This window comes from Perna viridis, chromosome 14 (genome assembly GCF_037379345.1).
Source record: "Perna viridis isolate PV_CMFRI_1.1 ecotype Kerala chromosome 14, ASM3737934v1, whole genome shotgun sequence".
In the NCBI taxonomy this organism is placed as follows: domain Eukaryota; kingdom Metazoa; phylum Mollusca; class Bivalvia; order Mytilida; family Mytilidae; genus Perna; species Perna viridis.
Genome location: NC_142458.1, coordinates 15,525,829 through 15,537,592, shown reverse-complemented (window position 1 = coordinate 15,537,592; position 11,764 = coordinate 15,525,829). Strand labels below are relative to the sequence as shown.

General features: G+C 34.5%; 1 protein-coding gene across 1 annotated transcript; it reads right to left on the bottom strand.

The window, feature by feature from the left end:
* Positions 1-25: 25 nt before the first annotated feature.
* On the bottom strand, positions 26-11,024 carry LOC148598362 (uncharacterized). Its single transcript, XM_088560857.1, has 12 exons — positions 10,855-11,024; positions 8,347-8,473; positions 7,477-7,660; positions 6,935-7,049; positions 6,069-6,270; positions 5,424-5,586; positions 4,188-4,322; positions 3,637-3,776; positions 2,603-2,694; positions 1,648-1,799; positions 1,133-1,262; positions 26-505 (listed from the first exon to the last, which is right to left on the bottom strand). Exons 1-12 carry the CDS (start codon positions 10,876-10,878, stop codon positions 299-301), a joined length of 1,671 nt encoding a protein of 556 aa, XP_088416983.1. The 5' UTR covers positions 10,879-11,024; the 3' UTR covers positions 26-298.
* Between the last annotated feature and the right edge of the window lie 740 nt (positions 11,025-11,764).

The window sequence follows — 11,764 nt, the reverse complement described above, 5'->3', positions numbered from 1 at the left end:
AATTCTTTCTTTACAAAGTCTTAAGCAAAAATTTACGACTTTAATTGATATAAATAGAAAAAAATACATGTCAAGTACATTTATCTTTTAAATTTTACAATGTCTTTTCATGTTTTAATTGATATATCAAAGTCACACATATAAAAGAACTAAAACATATTTCATTGCCTTTTAGTCTCGTTTCAGCTTCACGGTGGTTAAAATAAAATACTAAATATGCATTTACATTGACCAAAGTTCATGTACTTTTGAGAACAGGTCTTGAAATATAAGATCTTCAAGCCAAAGTCTAAGTTGGTTACAGATGTATTGACCTATATGACTCTGACAAGCTCGACAAACCAATTTTTTCCTTCTGTAAATCGGGAACATTGTCTGATGGAAGAGATCCATTTTCTCTAGGTTTATCTCCCAGGAGCGCTATCGTATCTGACTGGGGTCTACTGTGGGCGTAAAAATACAACACGAAGTTGACCAGAATCACAAAGAACATAAGAGCTGCCCACTGTAAATATACAAGAAGATATTTTCAATTATAAATTATATATTAGTTTATGTTTACTTATATTGTTTCTGGCCTTCGAAGTTACAGTATGAGAAAAACCTATTCATCAGACAACCAAAACTGTAGTTCGTTTCTAAAAATACAAACACAATCTCTGCATGTGACTTAATCTCTAGTCACATAAAGGGCAAGCTCGAATTGGTATAAAGTTCTAGTTGTCTATTCTCTGATTCATTTCGCTCTAAGCCTCAACAAGAAAACCAAGTGACCAAAATATAGCACACCAATGAACATTCAAATACAAAAGCTCACCCAGGGCTTACGATGTTTTTTATTTAGTTTTTATGCCTTTTTCTTGAGATATCTGTAAGTTCATTGTTTTCGCATACGAGTGTTTTCTTATGTTTAGTGTATTTTCTCAGTATTTCCAAGTGTTGTGTAGAAGTTCGTCCTTTCCGTTTTTGTTTTCTTCCAGTGATGATTATTTTCTAGGAAAAATAACATGGTACGTTTTTCCATTTAATTGAAATTTCCCACATTGCATCTGACTGTTCGTCACCTAAAACGTACACTGTACCATGCGCATGTATACTTTAATCATCAAAACCTCCTCCTCCGTGTACTCACTTGAACTATGGTCATTACAAATGTCTCCCGTCCGAACTCGTACCACTTCTCCCCGTCCCCCGAATTACCGTCTATCAAATCTATGGCCCACCATACAATGATCGCAATACCTTCTATTGGCGCCAAATATCTACAGAAGAAATATAATAGTAAAACAAATCAAGGCTGAAGTGGTCCGCCAGGAATTTAGATCTGCTAGTAAAATTTGAATTACTGTACATGTAAGCAAGTTTTCAAATGAGACCCTTTTGGTGTTTACTGAGGAGTATTATGAGACAAATGTTTTAATACCCAGGTTTACAACAATTTATAAATCAAGGAGTTAAATGTAAGTCCTTGTTATAAACCGACAAATGTGTTATACAAGACGCCTGGAGACTCATTAGTCGTGACGACAGATTCGACTGCATGAACCGTTCAGGTCCAAATTATCAAATAAAAAAAAAACTCTTTCTCCCTTTGTATATTTCAACGTTTGACCACATACCTTTGTTGCTAATATCTGAAATACTTACTTGATCATCCATCCCCAAATTCGGGGAAGCTTCCAATCGTTCAAACTGAATCTGTTGAATATATTAGTTCTGAATTTCTCCGTCCCATAATATATAACCATGAACTGGAGCATCAGTCCGTTAATGACTAAGGCAAATCCCCAAACAAAGTCCTATATGATACGACGGTAGTCATTATTATCAATAAGAATGGTACAAATGTATTTTGTGCGATATTTAATTTTATAGTCGTTTTCACGTGGCTGATCTTTGTCTATCAACTATTGCCTGACCATATAGACGTCTAAATATTAATGCCCTTACACGTACATGTATAACTGATAAATTATGATATTGTCCTTTATGCGTTTAGACTCAGTAAAATAAACCCGAACAACGGAACCTTTTATTAAGTCTAACCCATTCCTTGAATTGTTTATATCATAACCCACCTGATAGTGTATGGAAAATCACGCTAAACTTCTTAGCTGTTTCGAAGTATATGGCACTTCTAATATACAATGATACTCCATTCCAAGGAGTTAAAATATAGATGTTATAAATAAATCCTTGATTCAGGAAATAACATATGAATTTTCGATACAGTTTTGTTCGAACGCAACTAAGTTACATGTATCAGTACATGTATTTGGTCAATCGGGAGACAGATTTGCGATCAGGTGACTTGCGTTTCCATAGAAGACCTTAAAGGGTCAAAAGGTAAAAAGCAAAACTATACCGGCTGTGTCGGAAAAACACATCCAAACCACAGTTCCTTAGGATTTATAACGATTTGATTATTTGATTCTAAATTATAAAATAAAACGTTGCATCTAATGAACAACTCTAAACATACCATCAGCAATATTGATTGGATAGTCACAATTACAAAAAAATGTACCAAAAATGGGTAAAATATAAAATTATACCCATATCGAGATATTAATTTCAAAGAGCGCTTGTAGTATACATGTACCTGATTGGTCAATATGTCCAAATCTAGGGCAGACATCAAACCAACCAAAAACGTAAGTACAACAGTGGCAGGTGTACCGTATTTCCTAGGAACTATAAAGAGACAAACTAATTGAACAAAAACAGAACTAAATCGGTTCATTGGAGTGCAGTAAACAGATGTACACACCATTATTGTGTTTTACAGGTTGTGTAATCGTTACATATAAAATGCAAATACTAATAATTAGTTCTGTTGACAATTACGAAATTCAAAACGAAAATATCGCTTCATTCTATATTTAAGAATAATTCGTGGAAGGGGTGGATTTGTACTCATTTTAATATAAATGCCAAACCCATGTTAAAATGAGTACAAACCTACCCCCGGAAGGAATTCTTTCTTTGTTAATATGACAAATACGATCATAATTTTTGTGACAAAAATTTCCCGAGTCGTAGCCAAAATAACAGCTGTTCCGTTTAACCTACCCCGTATAGAAGTTGGATTAAAGGATTAAATTTGTATATTTATGTCATCGTATGTGTTAAATGTGTGTATTTATATAATTGATTGATTTTAATAAGATAATCTCTCAGCTGTTAAATCATTGCGTAAACGTTTTTAAATGAGTGTTTTGTCTCGAAGCGACAGCGAAAGAAAAGAGACAGTGCGCAGGTGCTAAAGATGGGGTTGTACCGACATATACTGTTTGGCGATATAAAGACGTCATATTAGTACATACATTGATGAAGGATTACGATGTACACATTTTTATATTTCGGTCTTGACATCCAGAGGTGATTTAAGCTGAACGCATCTTTTTTTTATTTTTGTCTACTATATGTTCGTTTGGAGTAATTGAGGACCAAATCAAGCAATGCAAATGAAAAACAACAATTTTCATGGCGATTTCCGTTCAGTTCAAGAACAAAGGAATCCATGTGAAAAATAGAGTAATTTTGTTCCGGTATTTTGTCTTGAATTTTGCTTTGAATTTTTATCTTCATTTGAAGCCTGTTTTTGTATTTTTGCATTTGATTGGTGTATGTTACCTCCGAAATCTTGCATGGTATGCGAGACCAGTTCCATATTAGATATGAGAGACGTCACACCAGCAAAGGAGAGACAGAGAAAAAACAACACGGCCAAAACACGACCAAATGTGTCTATCGTGGAAAATAGAACCGGAATCCTGGAAAAAAAGGGATAATGATTATTACACTAAAAAAAAATAACAAATAAAATGCAACAACACAGAAAAGCACAAAAAAGATGAATGTCTATGTATTTACAAGTTCTACTGTAGCATTTCTTGGCGGAGGCAGCTAGGTAGTTGCCTTTAAAATTCCGTTTCTTTCCAAATTCTTGAAAACAAGTGTTACATGTATGGCAGACATTTACTCATATAAACCTTTTTTTTCAAATTGTACATTTTTGTGTGATTGACTGATTGATTGCTGGGGTTTAACGCCAAAGCAGCAATATTTCAGCTACATTCAGGCGATGTTTTTGTGTGTAAAATCGTTTATTAACTTTAATCTACATGTACGTAATCAAGATATTATGTTTGCTCTTCAATATTGTGACCTTGACACATACCTACCAAATGAAAGTCAGTCCTGTACTTGCCGGTCCGCTGTCCTTTATTATTGAAACATATTCATCTTTAGCTATTACACCACGGCTTAGAATCAGTGTAGAAAATACGGTGGCGAATATCATGATACCACAGATCAAACTGGAAAATAAACAACCCGACGGGTGTTACCGGTAATGCAGAACATGTTAGAGTCTTACTTAACACTTTCTAAAAAGTAAATTTACGTTTACTTAATCAGGGGCGGATCCAGGATTCCAGATTAGGGGGGGGGGGGCACAGTTTAAATTTTTTTAGGTTAAATTTTTGAAATATTTTTTTCTAGAGTGGGTGAAATGTAGATATCGTTTGTGGTAAAATTAGCGAGAAATTACAGTTTCACCCTAAAACCGCCTAAATATACACCTGACAACCCATGCTTTGTATTATTTTTTTTTGGGGGGGGGCACACACCCGCCACGCCCGCCTGAATCTGCCCCTGTAAAATGGGTTTTGTATTTGTCTTGACACGGATCCAACAACTGCCTTTACTTATGTAATCCTTTTAAAAGCGACACGTTTAACTAGACCCGAAACGTCTTGTCAGTCGAACATTGGACTTTTAAACAGACTACGCTATAGTACATGCATGTATGACTCAAACAAATGGGCTTTAAAAGAAACACTTTGCGAGTGAAACAAGACGATTAGTGAAAAATTAAATTGTATCATTCTTTCCAGAAAGCATCGTCGTGCTTCCGCAAGAATCCAACCTTGCTACATCTACAATATTCATTTCTGTTATAATACATGTACTTGTAGCTTGGAAGTACTTATTTTTACAATACCATACATAAATTTTATACTGCAATCGTTTATTTAAGCAACCAAAGTACATTGACAGTACAGCTTATCCTGTGATATGAGGATTTCCTCGTCGTTCATTAAAGACCAATAGGTGGCCTTGGGCTGACATTTTCATCCCGATGGGTTTTTTTGTCTCTTTGACATATATTCCGTACTTATTCTTGACATTTAATTGACGATACATGGTCAGTGACAGTCTATATAACACTTTGGCTCCGCTTTTACTTCCCAACTCTTGCACGAACTACCTGCTTACCGTATTTTCGCTATCGGGTGCCACTAATTCGGAAGAAATGTGATAAACACGTTGTATAAAAAATAAACTTGGTTATTGTTTTTATTTCAAGTCTAGAAAATGGTATTGTCTATATTTATCATTGTGTGCAATATACTTACCTCACTAAATTATTCAAACAAGGAATGAACAACCCATATTTGACGATCGAGTTTTCCACACTCATATACGAAGCATATGGTATAATAAGACCCATTCCTGCTCCTGTGTCGAAAGCATTCTGAGATATTGAATCTACCCACAGACGTGGCTCTCCGAATGATGCTAGAAAGAAAATCCACAATTACTGTCGCATTACGTGCATACACGTACATGTATGATAGAAAAGACTTTTTATTGAGCCATGGAATCACAGGTACAGTGTACATGCATATTTTTACATGTAGCATATTTGCTTAAAGTATAAATGATTGTTCATTTGAATATTGCCTATCAAATCTAACTGGAGAATTTTAATGTGTTTAAAGCAAATCAAAACAGAGATGTGATGCTATCTGCTTTTTGAACAAATAAAACTAGAAAAGCGGACTTTCGTCAAACTCAAGTAAAATGACATTGAAACTCTTCTTGGACTGCATGTAGTATAATAATAGAGCACAATATAAATACCCTTTCATTTACCCTGGCTAATTCGACATTGTAGCTAGAGGCTTCTTGGCAAAATACTGATAAATTTCAAATTAGCATGGTCATTTTTACACAAGGTAAAGTAAAAATGCTTCTAATATTACATTGCAAGTACTTACACCATTTAGGAGTAAATAAATACTTTATCCCAAAGTCAGCATAATCTCTTGTCAGGGACCAGATGAAGGTAAACAGAATGATGAGAAGGAGGAGGGGAACCAGTATCATATTGACTTTCTCTATCGTTTTGACTCCTTTGATGACAGACAGACCAGCTATTATCAAAGCTATTGCATGTGTCAGAAGAGGCCATTTGCTTTCCTGTTAAAATAAGCAGATTAGAACCATTTTATACAAAAGAAATGAAATTGTCGGAATGCCACCTCCTTTCCCCTTTACACATACATTCACACACACACACATGCACACGCACACACGCGCGCGCAACCACACACACACACACACACACACACACACACATACACAGAGTGAGGTTTAAATCATTTCGCCAATGGTATTTTTCATGTTTAAGAATCGGCTGATTTCCAATAGATCAAAATCTTAATTTCACATTATACTTTGTAAATAATGACAAGCGAGCCCGAATAAATTGCAAGAGGATAATGCATTTTTGATATTGCCCTCAAAATATCCCCAAAAATCTAAATCAAATCATCCATTACGATTCCCTTCATAAAAGGTTTAGCAAGTTGATCACCCGCGATTGCAATGCGATGGGAACAGGACCTTATATAAAATGACAAGCGATTTTGTAAGTCAAAGTATACCAAGATAGTGTCATGCCTTGTATTGATAGCGGAGGAAGCCCTTGGTGTTACGATCAACATGGAATTTCAAATTGTGCAATAACTCCAACATTACAAAATATTTCGTGTTTTTTCTTCTCATCATTTTGGTTGGCTTGCAATAATTCAGTTCACTGGTTCATAGCAAAAAATAACTCATTAGATTACTATTGAAATACCTCTGCGTAGTCCCTAAATATTTGACGGCTATCGTCGACATTGTCTGGAAGTTCGTTGGCAATGCAATAAACAACGTAGTAAAAGCACCATCCCAGTACAACTGAGTAATAGCATCTAATTTAAGTAATATATAAATATACAATATCAAGTAAGCATACAGCAATATAGTCATGTTGTAATGTAGTTAATATGCTAAATTTCGAATATTGATTAATATAATCACATGCAACGTGCAAGGAAAGTCTTCCCCATAAGTATATGTAAATAAACAAACGCTGTTTTTTACAATTTAAATTAAACGTCACCACGAATGTTTTTTTTCACCCCCTAATTTTGTAATATTAAAAATGTTTCATAACTGTAATAGTGGAGCAGGTGAAAACTTAATTTCAACCTGCGCCAGACTCTGCACATGAATTTACAACACAACAATTACTATATGGAATACGTGTACCCAATTGGCGCCTTTTTAAAAAAACTGTTTATAGTCTTTCTGAGAAATAACCATCTCTACAGCCTTTACACGTCAATAAAAACTTACGATATAAAAAATGCTACCATAGATATCCACGCCCCGCACCATCCCGCCTTTTCACCTATGAACTGTTGGAATGAACCAATCACAGCTTTCTTTGTATACCGTCCTGTCCCATATTCAATCAAACACATAGGTATGGACCAAATTACCAAGAACAGTATCCACGTAATGAGAAACACAAGACCACCTGAAATAAATTAAGAAAAAATCCCGATCCACATATTCAATAAATGTGAGGCTTCTATATAGGATTTGGTTTATCGTATTTGTCAAAATTATGCACACAATTTAAAACAATTACTCCAAAAAGTAGGGGCCCAACCTTTAGGCCCAATCCCTATACTTGCAACTGACAATACATTTCATAAACATTTCTTAAGTCAAGGACTTTTTAAATTTTCATCGTGTTGGCATTCCGCGGGCATATTTTCTTTCTTTAAGTAGTGTCTTTGTAAGAATGATGCAAAATCTGAAAAATATAATACACCTCAAAAAGGGTTCATATTTTATTTTTGTAATTAAGTTGTTTTATGGGTCCATATTATGAATGTGCAATTATTATTTCAAATCCGCCTGCTCTTAGGAGATATTCGAAATTGAAAATCCAATCGAATCTATATTGTATATGAGTGTCATTCACAGAGTTATCTAACTTAATTTTGAATTATACAGTGCATTCTATATAATTTTGATATCCTAAGAACAAAGGTTATATGAAAAATCGAATGTTAATTTCTGTTGACTATGGTATTTCAAACAAAATATCAAAAAATAAAAATATGTTGGCTTTTCACCCATCATATTTTGCATGACTGTTAGCTGGAGATCTACTTAAGTATTTCACATTTTAAGTAGATGTAGAAATGTTCTTACCTTCTTCGTCGCTGTTGTTAGCTATAATTCTCGGAAACCTCCAAATATTACCGGTACCAACAACACAACCTAGACAGGAACAGATAAGACCTATACGGGTTTTGAAGAACTGACCGCCAGTTTGAGACTAAAAGAAAAGATGTTAATACAAACTGAAAGAATTTCATCTCCGGTGAAAAAGATCCAATGACACGAGTTCAATGTATAAAGGATGAACCTTTCATAAGTACACGCACGTACATTATCATTTTTTTTATTTGAAACGTTCCTTTCTTGTGTTATGTTTGGTATTGTGATTTGGTAACTGATTGCCTAATGAATTTAAATAATTTAGATCATAGAGCAGAATTTCTATAGCAGTCGCCAGAGCCTTTAGATTTGCAAAACCTATTACATGTAGCATCTTCAACTATCTCTTACGTACATCACCACAGGAAAATATTTCCGTAACCCGTTTACGTTCAAATGCAAACACTTTGGTCCCCTTTTACAATTATTTCTAAAATACCAAGTTCAATTTCAATGTTGTTTACGCAAATAAACAAAACCAATAAACAACTCTAATTACTCGGAAATAAATAATTTGGTTTGGTTGGTACATAATACAGTTATTACGGTCATCGCCACGTGACATCGCAAGTAGATTACAAATCAAAATAAAACTTTGCTGATAAGGTAGCATAGTAATTACGACAATGCAATTTTCCAAAGAATGGTTTCAGACAGCAGTCTGGTGTTATTGTTGTTTGTAATAATCACTCTAGTTGGCTATTTGGCCATGTGATAAGAAACTATATGTATATATTATTTCAAAATAAGATGTACCTACAATGTAGGATATATGTGATGATATACATGCAGATGTAGGTGTTCAAGGGACTTAAAAGGGCATGGCTTGTTTTTTTCCCGTCTTCAGTCCTTATTGATGAAATCATATTCTAAAACATAGGCGTTTCTGCTAATGTATGTCTCATGCTAGAGCTAGACACAGGTGTCCAGAAACTTAAACCGCTTAATGTTAAAATTGCAGGACATATAGATGTCTATGAGACAATTTGCCGCACTTGAGCTACGGTTTTACAACTGTGATATAGTTGTACCTGTTGTACATGTATCTAAGAGCTGGATTGATTGTAATGATTGTAGTTTAAGTTTGATTGATTTGACAGACAGTTTCGACCTGGAGTTCATTAATTTGAATTTCGACCTGAAAATTTAGAAATCAGAAAAAAAAAATAGTAGTAACTGGAAGAAGTTCAGTTATGCAGGATGTCGGAGAGTTTTGTGATCATTCATCTTTGTGTTCCATGTAAACCGAAAATCGACCTGAAAATTTAGAAGTTAGAAAAAAAAAAAACTAGTAGTAACTGGAAGAAGTTCAGTTATGCAGGATGTCGGAGAGTTTTGTGATCATTCATCTTTGTGTTCCATGTAAACCGACAAAAGAACCTGAATATAACACAACCTGGGTACTGTGATATTTTAAAGACAATTTATCAGAACGGTGAATTCAAACTAAAGAGTTCAATGTAAACAATTTGCAACAAGAAGCTCGTGTTTAGATAAGTCGATCCCGGTTCTGTCCTATTTTATTTATTTTTTTTATCTTAACCCTATTTTTGTATTTTTATGATTATTTGGGCGTAACAATTAAGTACCAGTCCATATAAGATTCCGACACTGCCTGTGGTAAAGTGATTCATGGTAAAGAAAAACCCATGGATCAGATGATGTTTTTTTTTTTTTGGACAACATATGCTATATCTTTATGTGACAATAGTCCTTTCTGTATTTAGATCGGTACTCTTGAGAAAACTGCACTTTAACTCCACACCAAAATAAACCAAATGAAACCAAATCTAGAACGATAACTCTTGCGAAGTGCTAATTTCATGTACAATCTATATAAATGTTATCTCAAAAGCGCAACCCCCAAACGAAAAACTCCGTCTGGTTATGTGATCTATAATAGTTTCTGAACAAGAAATAAAACTGAATTTGGTGCATTTTTGACATGCATGAATCACTTCCTGTCTGATTTTTAGAAAGACTGCTACTTAACACAATCGATATGAATTGATTCAGTATATGAGTACTTTGTTTAAGTATTGTTAAACATAAACCATATTAAACATAAACCATAGATCCATACATATTGTAAGTAATGATAAACACGTGCACATTTTCTTTACATTGAAATTTCAACAAAAGTAATAAAAATGAAGGCCGTAAGAAGAATTTGTTGTGGGTCAAGATCTAGGGAACATTACATTTTATTCTAATTGGGCTGGGGGCATTTGGAACAGAACGATACCGTTTTTATTTAATAAACAGAGCATCTATGACCAAGAAAATCGAAAATCTTACTACAACAAGTTTAATATATTTTCGTCAGATCCTTAAAAAAATTCAGAGGAAAAATTGGATCTGTCCTCTATTGCTGACAAGTATTAGTTCACATCAAGTGGTTACATGTAAAATATGTATCTCTATGAAAAAAGACCTTACCTCGCCCCGAATGTCTACGTCCATGTTTGAGGTTGGCTATGGTGCTAAATTATGTGTTCAACTAATTTGTACTTTTCAGAAGCATAAATCATTTATTTTCATTTTAAAATAATATTCATTATCAAATCATCACCCATTGTTAATCACGTGAATATTAGGCGGAGATATCAATAATGATAACTTTATATCTGATATAATATTTACAACCGAATCACTTTTATCGTGGACTTTGGTAATAAATCTGTACATGGGTGTATCACAAATATTGCCACCATTACTTCTAAGGGGTTTTGGGTCTTGACTATCCATGCGGCTCTCGCACGACAGCCCATATGGGGATTCTTTAAGTATGTCTCTTAATAGATGGAGGTACCGGAGCCCAGCATTCGGGGTATCTGACCGTAGAACTAGGTCAGAGTATGTCCTACTAGCGGGTGGGCTGCTGAGTTGACATTCTAGCATACTCCCACACCCAACTTAACTGTTCGGGAGTACGTCAGCTTTAGAGTGGTCACAATCACAGTCGTCGTATGATATTAGAAGCGTTTCAACCGCTTTTAACAATAACATTACACTCCATCCACATGCTTCCCCTCACAGGAAGATTCGTTCGTCCCTAGTCGGAATATCAGCTTCTTACTTCTCTATCGTCTTGTCAACTCATTGATTCCAGTTTTTAGTGATTTGTCTGGTTAACATTTAATCAATGCGTAATGCGATTGTGTTGTACTGCATTCGTGCAAAATACGTTTTTCATAACACTGAATATAACAATATTATTAAATGAGTCGTATCTATTTTAAATCAAAATAAATAAGCCGTGTCTTGTGATACAAGTCAAATGACTTGGGGGAGGCAAAGAAAAGGCGGGAAAAAAAAAAAACAAAAACAAAAAACAAACAGCCAACAA